This window comes from Zootoca vivipara, chromosome 8 (genome assembly GCF_963506605.1).
Source record: "Zootoca vivipara chromosome 8, rZooViv1.1, whole genome shotgun sequence".
In the NCBI taxonomy this organism is placed as follows: domain Eukaryota; kingdom Metazoa; phylum Chordata; class Lepidosauria; order Squamata; family Lacertidae; genus Zootoca; species Zootoca vivipara.
In genome coordinates this window covers 27,798,037-27,816,380 of record NC_083283.1, presented here as the reverse complement: position 1 = coordinate 27,816,380, position 18,344 = coordinate 27,798,037, and the positions used below count along the sequence as shown (strand labels likewise).

The following is an 18,344-nucleotide window of genomic DNA, read 5'->3' as shown; positions in this document are numbered from 1 at the left end:
TTTGTTGCAGCAGTTTCCAGGGGGAAATGATGTAAACTTGTTGAGGGTGGGAATTGCAATGCAATATACTTGCTATTTTGATCAAATTGTGTAGCCAATGATGAATGAAATGAAAATAAAAGGTTTGGTGAAATTGTACTCTTTAAAGAGCATTTTCCATGCATCCTGCCTTGGGCTCTGAAACTAAATGTCCAGCATCAAGTGCCAGAGGTTAGTGCTTAGATGTGTTAATTTATCATCTCAGTGGAAATCAGGAATTCTTTTTAAAAATCATATGAATATGTAGAGAGGAAGGAGCAGAAATCCCCATACCCAGCAGCCACTCTAAAGGGAGGCTGAATATTCTCTGTACGTGCAGCAGTCAGAAAAGGTGTGAAGCACATTAATCAGCCATTTTGGTAACTGGGCAGAATTGAGCAGATTGTCTCTACAGGAATTATACTACACAGTGTGAAGAGACTGTGTAGAGGATGCTGAGTACATCAGATATATGCAGGACCCCTGTGAACCTAGAAGATTACAGATAAATTTCTAGATACTGATTTAGTGAAACAATCATCCTAAAACGCTATGAGCCATTTATACCACACCTCCTAATTTCAAAGAACGGAGAAGAATGTGACCTGTAAAATCACCATATTTCATTGCATTAGAGACTTAGGTATAGCTGGTTAGCTGATGATCTTTCAAAAGAGAGGTTACATGTTTAAGTGAGCTGAATTTCTGCAACTGCATCTTTTCAGTGACAGTCCACATGGTTTCATGAGGCATGACCTATCATGACCTCATTGCTTAAAATTCTTGGCACACATTTACCCATCCTTGGAACTGATTTGACTCCACTAAACTATCTTCCCTTTGTGCCCAGGCTTCAAAGGGATTCCTTCTGGTATTTTAAAACTCAGTTTCCATCCGTTACCTTGAGATCTAAGGAGTTATATTAGCTGTGGCTTAAATTTCTCCCAAACATGTGTTTTAAGACTGAGGTTATCCTTCTTTTGTTTGGTGATTGTACTATCTCTTCCTCAATGAAATTGAAACCTGCAGATTATTTTCATCATGGCGCGCTGCCTTAAAGCTTGGACCTTCACATGATAAGTCATATGAGGATAGGAAGCTGCCACCTCACTTGGAGAGAAAAATAAGCAACTTTGGTAGTTATTGGCATATCAAGATCCTGCTGAGGAGAACCTATTGAAGTCACTTGTAAATCTCCCCATTGCTTGTAGTGCCAGCAATTGGGACAGAACGCCTCTCAGATTTCTTTAAGCGATAAAAACTCCCAGATGATCTGAGCTGATGGCCAAATTGCATATTATGTGGGGGATGTTAAATACCCAGTATCCTTGATTAAGTCTCGTGAGATTTTGATTTATACCCCAAAGCAGTGATGCTGGTGTACTGGGTATTTAACATCCCCCCTGCCTACACACACACACACACACACACACACACACACACACACACACACACCCCTACACCTACTCACCTACCTGCTACATTAGAGGTAGCCAACATGCCCTCAATATATCCCTGGACTACAACCCACATTACACTTGACCATTGACCGTGCTGGCTGGGGTTGAATGGCTAGTCCCAGCAACACCTAGAGAACACCATTTGATGAATCTGTTGTATGTTTTCCTCTGCAGAAGAGTTCTGGAGGGCAAAACCTTGGGGTGAGGGAGTCAGAAAAACAGCTCAGGCAGGAAATAATTAAACACAGGGATAAACACACACATTGCACTTCACCACTTCTGCCATCCAATTTCATACCCCAACACACACACTTTGCTTGTTGCTTTTTGATCATTGGTGTAGCTGAGGCCAGATCTGAGGTCCCGGGTCCCACAGCTCAGGGAACTCCCAAGTGCAGCAAATGATAAGGGCAGCAGGAAACAGACCCATGGCTGGCCATCAAACTGAGTTGGTTTTAATCACTGATGGATCACCTTTGCAGAGAGTGGGACAAGGGGTAGTGCAACCTTGTTCCTGCTTCTTGATCTCTCTGCGGCTTTCGATACCAGTGACCATGGTATCTTCCTGGACCGGCTCTGTGGAATGAGCATTAGAGACGTGGTCTTACAATGCTTCCAGTCCTGTCTATGGGAATGAGTCCAGAGAGGCTGCTTTTCAGTCTGCTAGTGGTTATGATGTGAGGTGCCACACCGTACTGTTTTATCCATGACACTATTTAATATCCATATGAAGCTGCTGGAAGCAGCCATTAGGAATTTTGGGGCAAGCTGCTATCAAGATAACACTCAGAATTGTTTCTATATAATATCTGGCTCTGGAGGGGCCATTTGGCCCTGGGCTAATGCCTAGCAGCAGAGGTGGGATGCATGAGGGAAAATAAGCTGTTCTTGACTCCTGGCAAGATGGAGGCACTGTGAATGAGTAGTTCTTGTGTCCGAGAATTTAGTCAGTTGCTTGCAACTGTGCATGCATGTGCCGATTTTGTACCCAGAAGAGGGTAGAGCGGGGCGGGGGTGGGGCATAATGGGGCAGGGTGGGCTTATGCATGCTCCACCAGTGCGCATGATGACCCAGAACGCAACCCCTGTGCAGATCAGGGGTTGCCTGCACACTTTTTTCGCGCACCAACATTTTTGTGTAGGTGAGCCTATCCAAACACACAGATGTTGACATGTAATAATCTTTTTTTTCCTTTGGCCCACTGTTAATTTCAATTATTTTTAAAATCTTTTGACTGTTTTTGGAATAATAATTTTAATATTCCTTGTAAACTACTTGGGTGTTTCATTACAGTCAAACATTATATTGACTTTGTTAAATAAGTAAATTAAAACCACAGTAGTTCAGTCATAATGCGCTACAACTGCAGTAGCACCACTCGCTTTAGCAAGGAATACACGGCAGTTGCTCTGGGTGGATTGCAGTCATATTTCCTGGAGGTAATCTATTAATTAGGTTTTGCTGTTATCTTTGAGAAAGGTAATATAAGGGAGAAAACGAATGTGTCTGCTTTGGGATAAAAACTAATCCTTTTGTTACCATAACAACATCTAGAAAACTCTAATCAAAAACTCTAATCAAAATTCAATCTTAAGCATATAAAGTACTTTAAACCCCCCCTCCCCCCATTGATAACATTAAAAACAAGCCTGGTAGAAACTCTCAGTTCAGTTCCATTATCAGGAGTAGAGTTTGCTTCTGCCCAGGACTGTATTGTATTCCTGGCTAAAAATGTATAAGGAGGGTGGGGGGGGGGAACAACATTGTTAAGCTGTATTTGAATTATATATTATAGAATAAATTCAAAATGCATAACGGTTATATAGTTCAAACAGATTGATTGTACTGACAAATATCACCCACGTTACCTGCCCAAAGGTTCCAGAGGTATGGTTGTTACTGTTTTAGATTATTCTGTTCATGTGCAGAATGGAAACACCAGTATTAGAGAATGCGTGAAGCAGTTCTAAACATCATTTTCTGTGATCAACCTAAATTCGTGTGTGTGTGTGTGTGTGTGTGTGTGTGTGTGTGTGTGTGTGTGTGTAAATGTCCAGTAGCTCCTTAGAGACCAACTAAGTTCGTTATTGGTATAAGCTTTTGTGTGCATGCACACTTCTTCAGATACCAGATTATTCAGATACTTCTTCAGATGGTAATGGTATCTGAAGAAGTGTGCATGCACACAAAAGCTCATACCAATAACAAACTTAGTTGGTCTCTAAAGGGCTACTGGACAATTTATTTATTTTATATATATATATTTCAACTGCGTCAGACCAACACGGCTACCTATCTGAATCTAAATGCAAATGTTAATGGGCCTAGTAACTTTGCACACATAAAAAGGCAGTCTTGTGATTGCACATTCCAAATGTCATATATAGAGGTCACATGTTCATGGATGCAGATAGCCCAAATTTTGATTTCTGCCTATCCCTTTTGGAAGGGGAAGCCTCCAGAGGCAAATTGCTGTCATATTTGTATGCAAATAGTGTGTGTGTGTGTGTGTTTCCTTCCTTTAATATCCCTGTGCATACAAATAATTCCACAGCCCATTCCCCTCCAACCATAGGAAATCACTGGGCCTACTAATGTTACTCAGGCACTATGTATCTGACATACGTTTGAACTTTATTCTGTGTTTGGGTGAGTAATCCCCTCAGGACTGTTGGGCAAGTTGGGAAGTGGATTAGTTCAGTGCTGGGGGAACTTCTTCCCTCTGCGGCCCCTGACTGTGTTCTCAGTGGGGAACAGGCCACTACCCTGATTTGGAGCTACCATGTGTAAATTGGGACCCGTTCTAGGTAGTGGAGGGTCAGAATGGAGCTGAGACTTCAGAACCTAACTTATAAAAGGGGCTTGTTATAGAGCAAGTAAGAAAGCTACCCCAGAAGGGGAAGGGTGGGTTGAAAAGTGGAATGAGGACAGGAGTGTATTCTGAATGATGGGGAATGTAGGAAGTCTTGTTACATTTCTGTAATTTGCTGAGATGGATAGAGAAGGGGGAATCGTCTATGATGGATTAAACTGAAAAGCAGAGGAGAGTCAGGTGTTCCCAGACCAGAGTAGGCCATCCATCAGGCAGAAATGCAAGGACTCGGGGAGGTCAGGCGTTCCAGGCTTGAGTAGGGCTTCTGCCGAGTAGGACCGTGGGATGTTGTGATGCAAAGAAGGGCATTCAGCAAGGAGCTTCAAGGGAGACTTTGGTGAAGTGGTTCTCAGTCACAGCATTGTCAAAAGCCCACTGCAGTTAGGAATCTGAGGGCATTTGTGTTTGGAGGGGGTTGGAGTATTTCCTGTGAAGACGTTTTGTGGAAAACAAAAAGGGTGGAGGTACCACTGATGATTTCTGAAAAGGGGATCTAAATGTTTGAGGATGTTGCCTTGGATTTCATCTGGATGCAGGGAAGCTTGGCTTCAAACATCTAGGAGCTACATTTCTCTGGTGCATCAAAGTGCTAGAACACCCTCCATTTTGCGTGGAAGGTGGAGGCTGGTCCTAGTATTCAGATCCCATCATCATTAGCTGCCAGGTCCTGACAGCTGCAAGCAGATGATATGGGAGGTGCAAGGACAATATGGAGAGGCTCTGGCAACACTAAGAAAGCATTGTTGTCAAGAGCCGAACAGACATAATGACTATTAGTAGTTCTCACAGAATATGGTCTCTCACCATGATATCCAGTTAAGAGACAATTAGAGCAAAGAGCTGAAGTGAAAAGCAGCTGTATGGGCAGATAGCTTGAACTTAGGGCATGAACCCTAAGGAAATATGTTTTAAAGCTATACAAGAGGGAATTAACATTGACAGAAGTGACACTAGGCTAGGGCATTAGAAAGAGTTGCTTTTTCAACTTATTTTGCCCAACCCTTGCTCTTCACTAACCAAGCTCCCATCCCCATTAATTTGGCTTAGTAGAAAGCTTTTACTTTATTTCCTTCCATCCTGAACTATATATGATTAGCAATACAGCAGAAGTTAAAACAAGCCCTGCTTTAGGGTAAGTGATTGTGGTACGTATAACAATAAGTACTTAACTGATACTATTTCTGTTTAGTAGCTTTTCCCCCCTGCTGCCACTCCACAAAATAGTCAGTTTTTAATTGCATGTACACTTATTTACTCCAGATCGTTTTCTTGTCAGTTGTGATTTCCAAAGGAAGAACACTCTGAGGTCACTCAGAAAAATGATATCTGATTATTACATCATTAAAGCAACGTGGCTTGATTTATGTTTCCTCAGAGTGAATGGGTTTTCAGGAGAGGTGCTTAAACGTTAACAGGAATGGGGGTGGAGTTCATTTTACCCCCAGGCAGCAATTGAGGCAATGGAGCTAGCAATATCTCCCCAAGATTGGATGAGAATGGTATTACCCTGGCTTTTCACTGAGAGATTGCTGGTTACCTTCTGCCAGTGAGCAACTGCCTCACTGCAGAGCGGAAGCACAGCCTCGACTCTTTTGTCTCGGTCTTGGAGAGAATTGTTTCTTGGATAGCCGGATTGTCTTCAGGATGACTATGTACAAGAGCAAACGCAGAAACCAAAGGTGTAAGTAGTCGCAATTCATTCTTGCATCTGTGTGCTTTTGTCTGTGCATATATCAAATATAGAAAAATCGATTCGTTGAGGAGGATCGTTCAGGGTGTACGCTTCTCCTAATTTGATTGAAAACTGTGCCTTACTTTTTTCTGCAGTGGATAAAATAGCACAAGTGGAATTTTCGGTGATTTTATGCTACACTCTCTGTATGGTTAGGGGAAGAGGAGATCGGAAGAATATGGGGGGGGGAAATAAGGTCACTTGTTACTATGGAAACCACCAGCAAGTGACTGCTTTATAAAATCAACAAGGAAATGGAGATCAAGTGCTAGTTCACAGCAGCCTAGGATCCTGTATTCGTATAATTATGATGGGATAGATGGGGGGTTTTACCCTAAAATTTGGGGTTCAGGGAGGAAGAGCAACATTTGCATCACTACATTATTTTATACAACGTGACTTTAGGTAGAAAGACATGTAAGGAGTGTGGCTGTTCTCATTTTTGAAGCTCTACTTTTGAAAGGAAGCAGCCGATAAAGCATAAAAGGAGACAGAGAAAATAGAAGAATGTCTGTAAACGTGTGTGTGTGTGTGTGTGTGTGTGTGTGTGAATGAGATGTTATTTCTGTTTTCTTCAAACAAATACAGCATCCACTTTGGTGTGCTCCTAGTCTAGCCAGGTTTGCACATTTGAGTTAAATGAACAAACTTGTAGGGCTCAAGCTGTCAAGCCCGCAGTAGTGTAGTTAAGATCAAAGGCAGTGATCATCAACAGCAACAAAATCAATAGAAGTTCTGCTTCTGACTTCAAGAGAATTGCCCTTTCAGTCTCTTGCACGCACACAGAAAGGTGGGACTAAAGCGGGAATTATCTTGTAAAACAGATGGAAGACAAAACGGGATGAATAAAACACAAGCAAACATAAATATACTATCAATTAGAGTTTTGCTATCTATTCTTTGTGAATCCCTGCAATTTTGATATACACAATCACACACAGTTTTAGGGGTTCCCAAAGCCATTTCTGTTTGGGAATGAGGATGAGATTTAATTTGCTTTCTTCCTCTTTACACTATATTTGGGAGAGGGTAGAAAAAAGAGGTGCACTCACTGTGAATTAAGCGTTGTACACAATTCAGCTGTCATTTTATCCTTGTTGTCGAGTTCCTCCCGCCCCAAGAATGGCAACAGAATTGACTTGTTCCACCCCCTGCCACCCATTTAAGTGAATGTTACCCCTTTGCATCATTCCTCCTTTTTGCTTTTTAGTAATTGAAACTATTTTTAAGTGTGTGTGAGAGAGGGAAAAGCTGATTTATCATTCTGGAGAAAAAAAATAGCCCCACTCCATTTGAAGGCAACAGTCCTAAAACTCCTCTAGTGGCTCTAGGAACGGTTGTGTAGGAGGGCTAATAGTTTCTAAATTACATTGCATCAATAAATTTTAGTGTTGTATAACGGCTATTATGCCAATTGGAAAGTGGCTGTTACTGAAGGGATTAATTTATCCTGCATGTTTCATAGTACATAGAAGAAAACAGGAATCCTAAGTGAAAGAAAAATGAACATTTGGAAGCGTGTGGTTTTGATGGGTCCATTCCAGTGTTATAAACACAACCAACAAAAATGGTTGTAACTTTCTAAGATCCTCTGGAAGACATTGTGGGGTGTGAGGGAGTATTTGAAATTAAACACATGTTATTTTAAAGGCATTTTGGTAACAGGCTGAAGCACAGCAGTGATTTATTCCTTGTTTGTGGAGCTGTGGTTAGAGTGTCGGACTTGGACTGCGAAAACACAGGAGAAAAAAAAAACAAATTAGTCCACTCATTTGAAGGCATCAGCCCTAAAACTACTCTAGTGATTCTAGGAAATGTTGTGTAGGAGGACTCTAATTACATTGCATACAGGACCTCACTCCACCACTAAGCTCACTGGCCAACCTCTTGCCATTCACTGTTCGTTAACCCAATGAACTGAAAATGCTGGAGGCAGTGGAATGTAAGAGCTGTTGGACAGTGGAGTGGACTCCCTCAGGCGGTTGTGGAATCTCCTTCCTTGGAGGTTTTAAAGCAGAGGTTGAATGGTCATCTGTCGTGGACTTTTTAAGTTGAGATCCTTGCATTGCAGGGCGTTGGACTACAGTAGATCACCCTCAGGGTCCCAACTCTACGATTCTGTGACTATAAGCTCCTTTGAGGAGGGGACAGATAAAAACGTAACGAACCACAAATAAATAGAAGGAACTAAGCTGTGCGCTGGTGTGGGCGTCTCTTCCTCCATGAGATTTGCAGGGTCCAAAGTTGAAAGAGTGGAGTGTAAAAGGCACTGAAGTTGGGGAGAGCAAGAGAGGAAGGAATAATAGATACTTAATGGCTATGCACCCTCCTCTACCTCTAGCTACAGTTAGAGTCGTTTAGTCGTGTCCGACTCTTTGTGACCCCATGGACCAGAGCACACCAGGCACTCCTGTCTTCCTAGCTACAGTAGGTTGGGTTTAATTGTAGCAGTTCTCTAGACTTTAGGTTGGTTGTTTAACACATATTTTTACACACAGAGAGACACTCACAAACTACGGCTGGAACTTATTGGGGTGACTTTGCTGTTCCACAATACTGTGTATGAGGAATGTACTAATTCTAGTTCGAAGGAGAAGGAGTCATGGTTATCTGTGAGGCTTTGGCTGCTTAAACACAGCTTAAAACACAGCCAAGTCATTCTTTTTCTCAATTTGTGGGGGAAGCAAATCTAATGCAGTATATTCTAAGGACTAGACGTGGATTGTGGTTGATGTGCTGTGCACACCGCTTCCCAAACCAGTGGTGGAGGCACACCAGGTACAGAGTAAAGGGATATGTGCCTTCGCCTACTTATCCAGATACCCAGTGCTGAACATTTCCAACTCTGAGTGTGTAAATCTAGCATATGGGAGCAGGGGTAAAATAAGAAGCTTCTGTTTTAAAGGTTAAACACATCCCTCAGGTCTTACAGGTGGTCTGGCATTCAGTCTTTTCTGCTGCAGGTAGGTTTTCAGAAGGAAGGAAAAAGCATTCCTGCTTTCAAGGTTCCTTTGGAAGCATTGCTAGTCATAAATGCAGCCCTAAATAACTTCTATTGCATTGCTATAAATAATAATAATTTTAGCCTGAGTTCTTTGTGGGTTTTGTAAAACAGGTGCCTCTGCACTTATTTCTTGAAAGCTGTCTTTAAGCTCCTATGCTTATCAGAGGGGAGGGGAAAGAAACAAAAACACTGTATTACAAAGGTATTTATTTATAACTTGGAAAAGGCATTCATAGTCAGTGGCAAATAAGGCAACTGCGCTTTGTTCATTGTTTGTATGATGTTAAATACTGGGTTCGATTTGCTTTTTTAAAATTTATTTATGCTTCCCTCCCATAAAAGCTTCTCCAGGTAGCAGAAAGTGTACAGGCATCTGAAGGAGAGAGGGAAAAAAGAGAGATTTTCTGCTCCATGCAACAACAACAAAAGGACCCTTGAGAGCAAAATATGGCACTTTTTGAAAGCCATTAACCTTTTCCACATTCCCAGCAGAGGTTTCCACTTTTTGGTACCTCCGTGGAATTGGCTGTGCTACTATTTTACTGTTGATCCATGTCTTTGAGCTGACATGGCACAGCTGTTCTGCAGCATCTACACTGAAAATGTATGGAAACTGGTTGGAGGTTTAGATAGGTCAGAATGCGGACTTAGGCACTGAAAGCAGAACGGAGAAAGGGAGTTTTGAGATCATTGTTAAGGGAGCATTAGATATCACAGATACATTTTCCTTTCTCGCCACCACTAAATACTATGCTGGCAGGACTCAGGACTATGAGGGTTAGGCAACCTTGGCAGAATCAGGGCTGGCAAGACTAAACTCAATCAGAAATGCATCCTGGCAGACGCTGTACTCCCAAAGTAAATTTCAAAGGCTGTTCGGAGGAAGAGAGATGAAAGCTAGAGGCTCAAACAGAGATAGGCTGAGGCTGGAGCAGCTTCACTGGAGCAGCCAGGCTGTTGGGACTGAAGTGGGAAAGATAAAATGTAATAAGCAGATGTTCTGGATTCAAAGTCAACCATACCTGTTGTATGAAGTCGGTAATGTTTCAGGTGGTTTCAGCTGATGAAAGGGCCCTGTCAGGTGACCACCATATTTATGTAAGGAAAGGCCATTAGCAAGGTTCATTAGTGTCATTCAGAATTACTGCATTATAGTCTTCTTTTCTGGAGAGCAGGTCAGGGACGGAGAAAGGGCTAAAGCACGCCACTGAGTCCATCAGAGATCTATGGTGCCTGGTGGATATGAAACACCCACTAGTAATATGTGCATCATGTCCAAATTTTGCAAAACTCTATTTCCTTTTCTTCAGTTTTTCAGTTTAGGAAGCTTTCTCTTTATATGGTAATGTACGTATATTATTGAGTGGAGCCAGACAGCTCCACTGCCAAATGTTACGGAATAGGGGAACAGGCCATTCTGAGATACAAGTTACATATACAGTACCAATAGACAGGCTCAGCTCAGCAGATTGAAAAAATAGCATGTCTCCAATTTTGGGATAGTGTTGTTTTGCTTTATTTATGGTCCTTGATTATTTAATGTTCTTATTGTTGCAAGTTGCCCTGAGAGATGCATATGTGTTGGAAGGGCATCGTATGCCAGGTGTGGGGGCTGAAATAAATAAACAGTGACAAAACATTGACATGTTGGTGCCAGATCAGGATAACCTTAGTCATAATGAAACCCTTTCTGTTAAAATTCCAGTCTCTCATAGCATTGCCTCATCTTACTGGAGATACTCCCAGGTTTGGGAAGGCACCAAATAAGATACATTCACAGACTCTCACACATATCACCCACTTTTCTTCTCTTCTCTTCCTACTGCTGCTCCCCTGTGCTTTCTTCTTAATCTTTCATGGTTCTCTCAATGGCAGAATCAACCATTTTCTCTTCCCCTGGGTGGGAAGCAAAATGACAGGTTGGCTAGTGCCTGGTGCCTAGTAAAGTCACATTGACCAGCTCCTCCAAGGCTGCAGTTACATGTCATTTTAATCTGAAGCATTTCAGATCCATGAGTGGGAGTGGCAGTATGCTCAGCCAATCAGATGACCTTGGGGTTGGGAGGTCATTGAGCCTCTTCATTTCTCTTCATTTGGGTTCTCCCTAGAACCCAAAATTGTCCTCTGATCGGCTGAGCTCACCACCACCTTTTCCAGGGGTCGGAAGTGTTTTAAAATTAAAATGGCCGGCAGCCGGAGCGTTGATTGATGGTGACTTACTTCCTTTTCTGCTATTATTGGTCATTGCTATAGCACCACTGGAGCATTTTTAGAGTCATTCAGGAGCCTCCTTTGCTTTGCAGGGGGCTCATGCATCCTGCTGTTTGGCTCCACTGAATAATATATGTACATTACCATTTAAAGAGAAAGCTTCCTAAACTGAAAAACCTAGGGCCCATCCACACTTTCTGGAAAACCCAATTGCCATTGTTTGAGATTCAGCACTAAAATGTGGGTTTTCCCTGGGGAAACGGGGCAAATGAAGGTTAGGATAAGCCCTAAGTCCAGAGTTTAAAATTATCAAACTGCACCAGAGCACAAGACAATGTAAAAGAGAAATTAAATGTGAATTCTAGCCTATCTAGATTTTGTATTTGCACTACAGACCACTTTAAGGAAAACATCATCCAAGTCACAGGTATAAAAAATTGCTGCAGAAATACCCCTCAAGGTATTGTACGAGGAAATGAATCTTGATGCTAATGCTGTTTCAGGTCCATGACAAGACAGTATAATGGGGGATAACTCCTGGAAGACTTAAAATCGGATCTAACATACATACTTGTATATCATTGTGTGGTCAAGATAGCATTGTGGTAAAGATTGGGTTTTATTTCCTTTGTCCTTTGAAATGACCTTGAAACTCAAATTTTATTTCCTCCCTGCTTTTTATGCACCCATGAAGCTTGTTCATCTTACAAAAGAAGGCTTTGTAGCTAAAGCTTCAGCCTTGAATAGTCAGCTTCTTAAGCAGGCTCATTTGTTGTAGGACTGCAACCTCATGCAGTTCAGTACTTCTCTTTGTTTCCACCCTCCCTGTAGGACAGGTAGCTTGGAAGAACAGACCAGCAATTTAGCCAGTTCCCATTTATATTGGCAACCGGGTCTTCTATCCTGTTTGACCTTGAGCTTTGCTGTGATTCAAAACAATGAACTTCTTATTCCTCTTGCAAGCTCTGATGCTCAATGTGAATTGCAATTCACCGCTGCCAGGTTTTCTCCACATTCTCCACATTTCAAAGAAATTCCCCGAGGGTGGTAAGCTATGATTTCCTCTTTACACTAACACTGAGTTGAGGTGCTAAGTGCTCCCATGTGTCACACAAATACCTGAAGTTCCTCTGTTGTATTGCATTAAGTGTAATTGTTGGTTTATTTCAGTAAACAAGGTGACATTTTAACCACCCCAAACTGGAGCACTGTGAAGACATTCACTAATTAGGAAGAATAACTTCAGCATTTATTTTCCTGATGGGAAGCAACCCTTTGATTTAGTGCCCTTAACTTTGTGGCACATCAGACCATTATACGGTTTTGAACAGTGGCTGTCAGGTTTCAGCACAACTCATGCATGCTTCCTTTAGGCATTATCTGATACCATTCTCTGATGCTGTTCAGATGTTGTAAGGCAGAGGGTAGGCAGAAAGTATATTGGAATCTACTGGTAGATATCTGGGTGATTTGCAGTGAATCAATAGCAAGAACAAGGAAGCTCCTTCAATTCTAAATCGGACTGCTGAGATAAAGAAAGACTAAGGGTGGGGGACCAGAGTAGAATCCAATGTAGTACGAAGTTTGTCCTTCTGTCAGAGCAAAGATGCTTCCTTGCACAATGGAATGCTCTCCCTCTCTCCTCCTGGACCAAGCATAGAATTCCTTAATTCTATGGGTGGTAGTTTTACATATATTACCTCCAAAATCAGAGATAGCATGCCTCTGAATACTAGTTTCTGGGGAAGGGCAGCTGGAGGGGTCTATTGCACTTACATTTCACTTGTGGACCCCACATGGGTTCTGGTGCTTAGCCACTGCAATAAAAGGATGGTATATAAGCCTTTGGTGTTAGGACCTATCAGGAATCTTCTTGCATTCTTTCCTCCCTGGCAAAGAAAAGCTACTGTACTTGAAGGAGAGCTTGGAGAGTGATGGGCAGAGACAGCAATGCTGAGGTAGATAGCTAAAAAGTCAAGCCATAGATCTAATTATCTAATTTTGATCCTACCCTTCCTCCAAGTAGCTCTGGGTGGCCTGCAGCATGGTCCACCCTCCTGTGAAGTAGGTTAGGCAGTGACCCAGCAGGAATTTGAACCCACACCTTCCTAGTCTAGCCACTACATCACACTCACTATGTATGAGCCGGCTTTGTATGTCCAGTAACTTACAAAAAGTTTGATAAGGCTGAAATGCATCTTGTGCAAAAGGTAAATTTGTATGGTGTGTGCTTTAAACCCTCACCAACCTGATCTCCTCCAGGTGTTTTGGAATAGTGAGTCTTATAGTCCATAACATCTGGAAGGAGCCAGGTTGACAAATCAAATACATGCCCCCCTCTCCCAGGAATTGCTGGTGTTCATGCACAAAATAATGTATTTCTGCAACTGTCCTAAAATGTAAACTCTTATTTAGTGCAGTTTTGTTACTAGCCCAATCTTCATGCTGCTTCTTGAAATACAATAGTGAATGCTGGTTTAAAAGAGAACAAAAGTTTGGACCCAACCATTTGTGAAGCTCATCAGGACTGCTGTTTACATCTCTATTATGCTGATAAACATTAGCTCTTTGGAAAACCTAATTATCTGATTCATAAATAGCTCACATAGGCTGGTTTAAAGCTTCTCTGGCTGCCATCAAAGAAGTAACCTTAAATTTTAACTAATGCAAGTATGAATTGCTGCAGCTTTATGCAAATTGGAAGTGAGGATTGAAATTTATATACAGCGCTCAGAATAATTGGCTTTTCCAAAACAATTGCCTTTAACAAACTGACACCTGCGTGACTGAAAATAACTAGGCTTTCTATCTAAAAACCCCAACAGAATAGATAGCTGAAGCAGTTCTTTTTAGTGTGCTTCTAAATAATTTCCTGTATCTTAATAACATTTCCAACACAAGTGACACTTGAGGAAAAAAAGAGTCGTGGCTCACAGAGAAATAAAATGCTCATTGATTACATGTAATCTGCCACTGCAGTTCCACTGTCTAAGTCAATTGCAGAATCTGCTTTCATGAACAACTCTGAGGAAAAGAAGGTCAGGCATCTGTGGAGGATGCTTGGATACAGTGGACAACATTTTATACGTTGCCACCTTGCATGAGTGAGGAGAAATTTATGCTGCCTTTCTTGAGTCATTCTCTGCTTTTGCTCTTGCAGAACAGGATCGACTACTGAACAGATTGGCCCAATCTAGTATTAATGGGCACGTTTTAGTACTGATTAAGAACCTATCTGTATTCAGGCCACGTAATAAAGGTTAGAGATGGGGAGCAGGGACCTTGTACATCTCAAAAAGGTCATTTGTAGAGCTCGAAAAGGTGCAGGAAAGGGCAACTAAAATGATCAAAGGGCCTGAAAAACTCCCCTAGGAGAAAAGCTTACAATGTTTGAGGCTTTTCAGTTAAGACAAAAGCAGGAATTGGGGAAATAATAGGTACTAAAACGAACAGGTAATTAAGCTGAATTCTAGAAGAAGAGAAGAAGAGTTTGGATTTGATATCCCGCTTTATCACTACCCGAAGGAGTCTCAAAGCGGCTAACATTCTCCTTTTCCTTCCTCCCCCACAACAAACACTCTGTGAGGTGAAACAAAATAAAAAAATTCCTTCCAGCAGCACCTTAGAGACCAACTAAGTTTGTCATTGGTATGAGCTTTCGTGTGCATGCACACTTCTTCAGATAGTGAGGTGAGTGAGACTGAGAGACTTCAGAAAAGTGTGACTAAACCCAAGGTCACCCAGCAGCTGCATGTGGAGGAGCAGCGACGCGAACCCGGTTCCCCAGATTATGAGTCTACCGCTCTTAACCACTACACCACACTGGCTTCAGGAAAGACAAAATGGAGGATTTCTTCACACAGTGCATGGTTAAACTCTGGAATTCCCTCCAGCAATGTGTGTTAACGGGCACCAAATGGCCTCCTGAATGCTATATGTATGTGAAGATGCATATGTCAAGACACATTAAAAGCCACCAAAGCGGCTCCAAAATACCTGAACAATATATAATAACTCGTAGGGGGGAAAAACTTTGCAAGTGATATTGCATGCTCAAAATCCATTCACCCTAAATAGTCTGCACATTGCTGATCCTAAACAGACCATTTAGGGAAGATTGAGAAGATCACTTTTCCCAGATCGTGGGTTTAAAACAACAACAACTGCTTGTCCAAGGAACCCTTCTGCAGACGACCACACTTGGAACAAGAGAGTATTGCAAGGCTGGTAGCGCCAGAAAATTCTGTGCATGGCCGACGTATATAAGTCAGAGCATACAAGACTCTGGGTAGAAGTTACTCATCAGAAGAGCATAAAACAGCAACCCTTTGGGTGGTTACAATATACAGCTGTCTTTTAATTTTGTGGCTCATAGCTATGTGCAAACGCTTAAAAAAATAATTTCCCAGAGATGAAAATCTTCAAAAGACCCTGTCATGCAAGGGAAATTGAAACTCTTAAATTGAAGGGGAAAACAATAATCTCATTCACCATTTCTTTTCCTCCAGAAACGGTTACTGTCTTGCTTCTCAGATGGTTTCTATTGCTTGTTTTGTGTTCACTTTTTTTAAAAAATGGATAATTGCAACCTTTGTAGGAAAAGATAATTGCACTTATAGCCTGCAGTGGTGGTGCAAAGCAGGCATTCAAGTGCTGTTGAGCTCTGTTGGCAATTTGAGAATGATAACGTAACTACCTTACCCGCAAACAAATGTAACTTTAGAATTAATGGTGTCTGTATTCCTCAGACGGTGTCCCAAAGGCTTAAAACTGACAGAGTTGTAAATGAGCTTGGACAGAGATTTCTCATCACAAGCACTGGGTAATATTATCTCCCTCACACATGAGCACTTTATACTTTTTATTTGTGTCTGCCACATCCTGCTCTCGTACGTCAGTGATTTTCCCTGCCTACAAGGTCACATCCTGGCCTCCCCATGTTCCCGCCTATTTCCTATATGCTTGGAAGAACTGGGCAACTAATAATGGAAACCTTAACAGGAATTGTAAAATGTTTCTTATAGAATTTATTATTAAATTCTCTCTCTCTCTCTCTCTCTCTCTCTCTCTCTCTCTCTCTCTCTCTCTCTCGGATGTTACACAGCTTATATGGCTGTGAATGTGCACACATACTTGGTGTTACCAGTATCAAGTATATCAGGAGTGTCAGATTGTAGATCAGGATCTACTGGTAGATCTCTGGGTGATTTGCAGTAGATCAAAAGGGAGCCTGACTCCCGGTTATTCAACTATAACAAAGTGCTTTCTCCACAAGTGGAGAAGCATGGGGTAACCAGAACTTGAGAAGAGCCTGCTGGATCAAACCAGTGCTAATGAGACAACCCCTGTGTTGCAGACTTGAGTCAAAATACCAAAAAAAGATAACCCAATAATAACCCCCCTCCAAAAAAAGAACCACATTTTAAAAGGGTCTAGGACAGGCATCCCCAAACTCGGCCCTCCAGATGTTTTGGGACTACAATTCCCACAATCCCTGACCACTGGTCCTGTTAGCTAGGGATGATGGGAGTTGTAGTCCCAAAACATCTGGAGGGCCGAGTTTGGGGGCATAGCTGCCAAGTTTTCCCTTTCTCGCGAGGAAGCCTATTAAGCATAAGGGAAAATCCCTTTAAAAAAGGGATAACTTGACAGCTATGTTTGGGGGTGCCTGGTCTAGGATGTTGATCAGGTCAGCTAAAGGCCTGGTTAAAAAGGAATGTTTTTGCCTGTATAAAGAAGGTGCCAGGCGAGCTTCCCTGGGGCAAGCATTTCACAGACGGGGAGCCACTGCAGAGAAGGCCTGTTGCCACCCTCTGGACCTCTCGAGGAGGAGGCACACAAAGGAGGGCCTCAGAAGATTATCTCAGGGTCCTGGTAGGTTTGCCTGCAACAACATAATTTGCCTGTGAGATCAGTTCACATTCCTAGGCTCAGAATGTGTTCAGAGGTGCCCTGTTTTGTAAGTCTAACTGTCCACATTTGACCATTTTACTTAGCTTTGAATCCACTTTCCCCCATTTGAATTAGGCAAGAATAGTCCACACCCGCACACATTTGTATATGCGGAACAACTTTGGTCTTTTCCATTCCCTTTTGCATTTGTCCCTGCCTTCTAATTTCTTAGTTCTGTTTTGCTGATGAAGTGCTGACAGGGCATGTGCACAGATAACTGTGTGCACATTGTTGTTGTTGTTGTTGTTAACATACAGAAAATGCACAAAAGCACGTAGTCAGGCAATTGTAAATTCTCACCACACACTATTGCAATTTTCTGGTTTTATGCAAATTTGAGGTATCAAAAGAGGCAGGGGAATGTAAGCAAATTCTTGGCACACACTTTTCAGATTGCTGTGCAATATCTGGTGTAGAATTTTTTTATGTGGTTTGCTTGTGTAGTTTTCTGGTTTTGTGCAATCTGAGGGAGTGTGTGTGTCTGTGTTTGAAGGGTAGGGGAGAGAGAGAGAGACAGACAGACAGAGAGAGAGAGACAGAGAGAAGCACCATTCAGGAGCCCACCAGAAATAATTAAGGCCACAGCCAGAAAAGAAATAAAAAGCATACACATTTCAGCTTGCTGTTGTTGTAAACATTTTTTTTATGATTTGCTTGTGCAGTTCAGTCCCCAACCATTCCTGCCACCATCACAAGGTAATTTGGGGCTGTCTCAACCCGATTTGGTTAAAGCATGGATGGGCCCAATTGAATTCAGGATTTGAACTTTGGCTGAATGCTGTGCACAACACTTATTATTTTCTGATGATTTTGATTAAAATCAGTGCAATATGGAATGATTCGGTCCACCATCGTATTCAAAATGGCATCTGAGAGCATTCAAAACTTGCTGCTCGCTCTCAGGAACTGTCACACCATATTGGGTGACAGTATCTTCAGAGGTGACCAAATCAGTGCAGTTTGGAATAGTTCAGTCAGCCATTTTGATTCAAAATGGTGTCCAATGGTATCCAAATATAGCCCAAACCTGCTCCATCATACCAAATTGGATGATGTCCAGACTGGCGCAGTTTGGAACTGTCGTCATAAAGGAC

At 42.1% G+C, this 18,344-nt stretch overlaps 1 protein-coding gene across 4 annotated transcripts in view; it reads left to right on the top strand.

Moving 5' to 3' along the window:
- RALYL (RALY RNA binding protein like) overlaps window positions 1-18,344 on the top strand; it is a 255,235-nt gene that overhangs the window by 179,702 nt on the left and 57,189 nt on the right. Inside the window, exon 1 of one of the 4 annotated variants that reach the window (XM_060277727.1) lies at window positions 5,804-6,032. The exons of the other annotated variants lie outside the window; for them this stretch is intronic. Within the exon in view, the coding sequence (XP_060133710.1) occupies window positions 5,996-6,032 (37 nt within the window). The 5' untranslated portion in view covers window positions 5,804-5,995. Of the gene's footprint in view, window positions 1-5,803; window positions 6,033-18,344 lie in introns of those variants that run through there. 4 annotated transcript variants of the gene reach the window in all.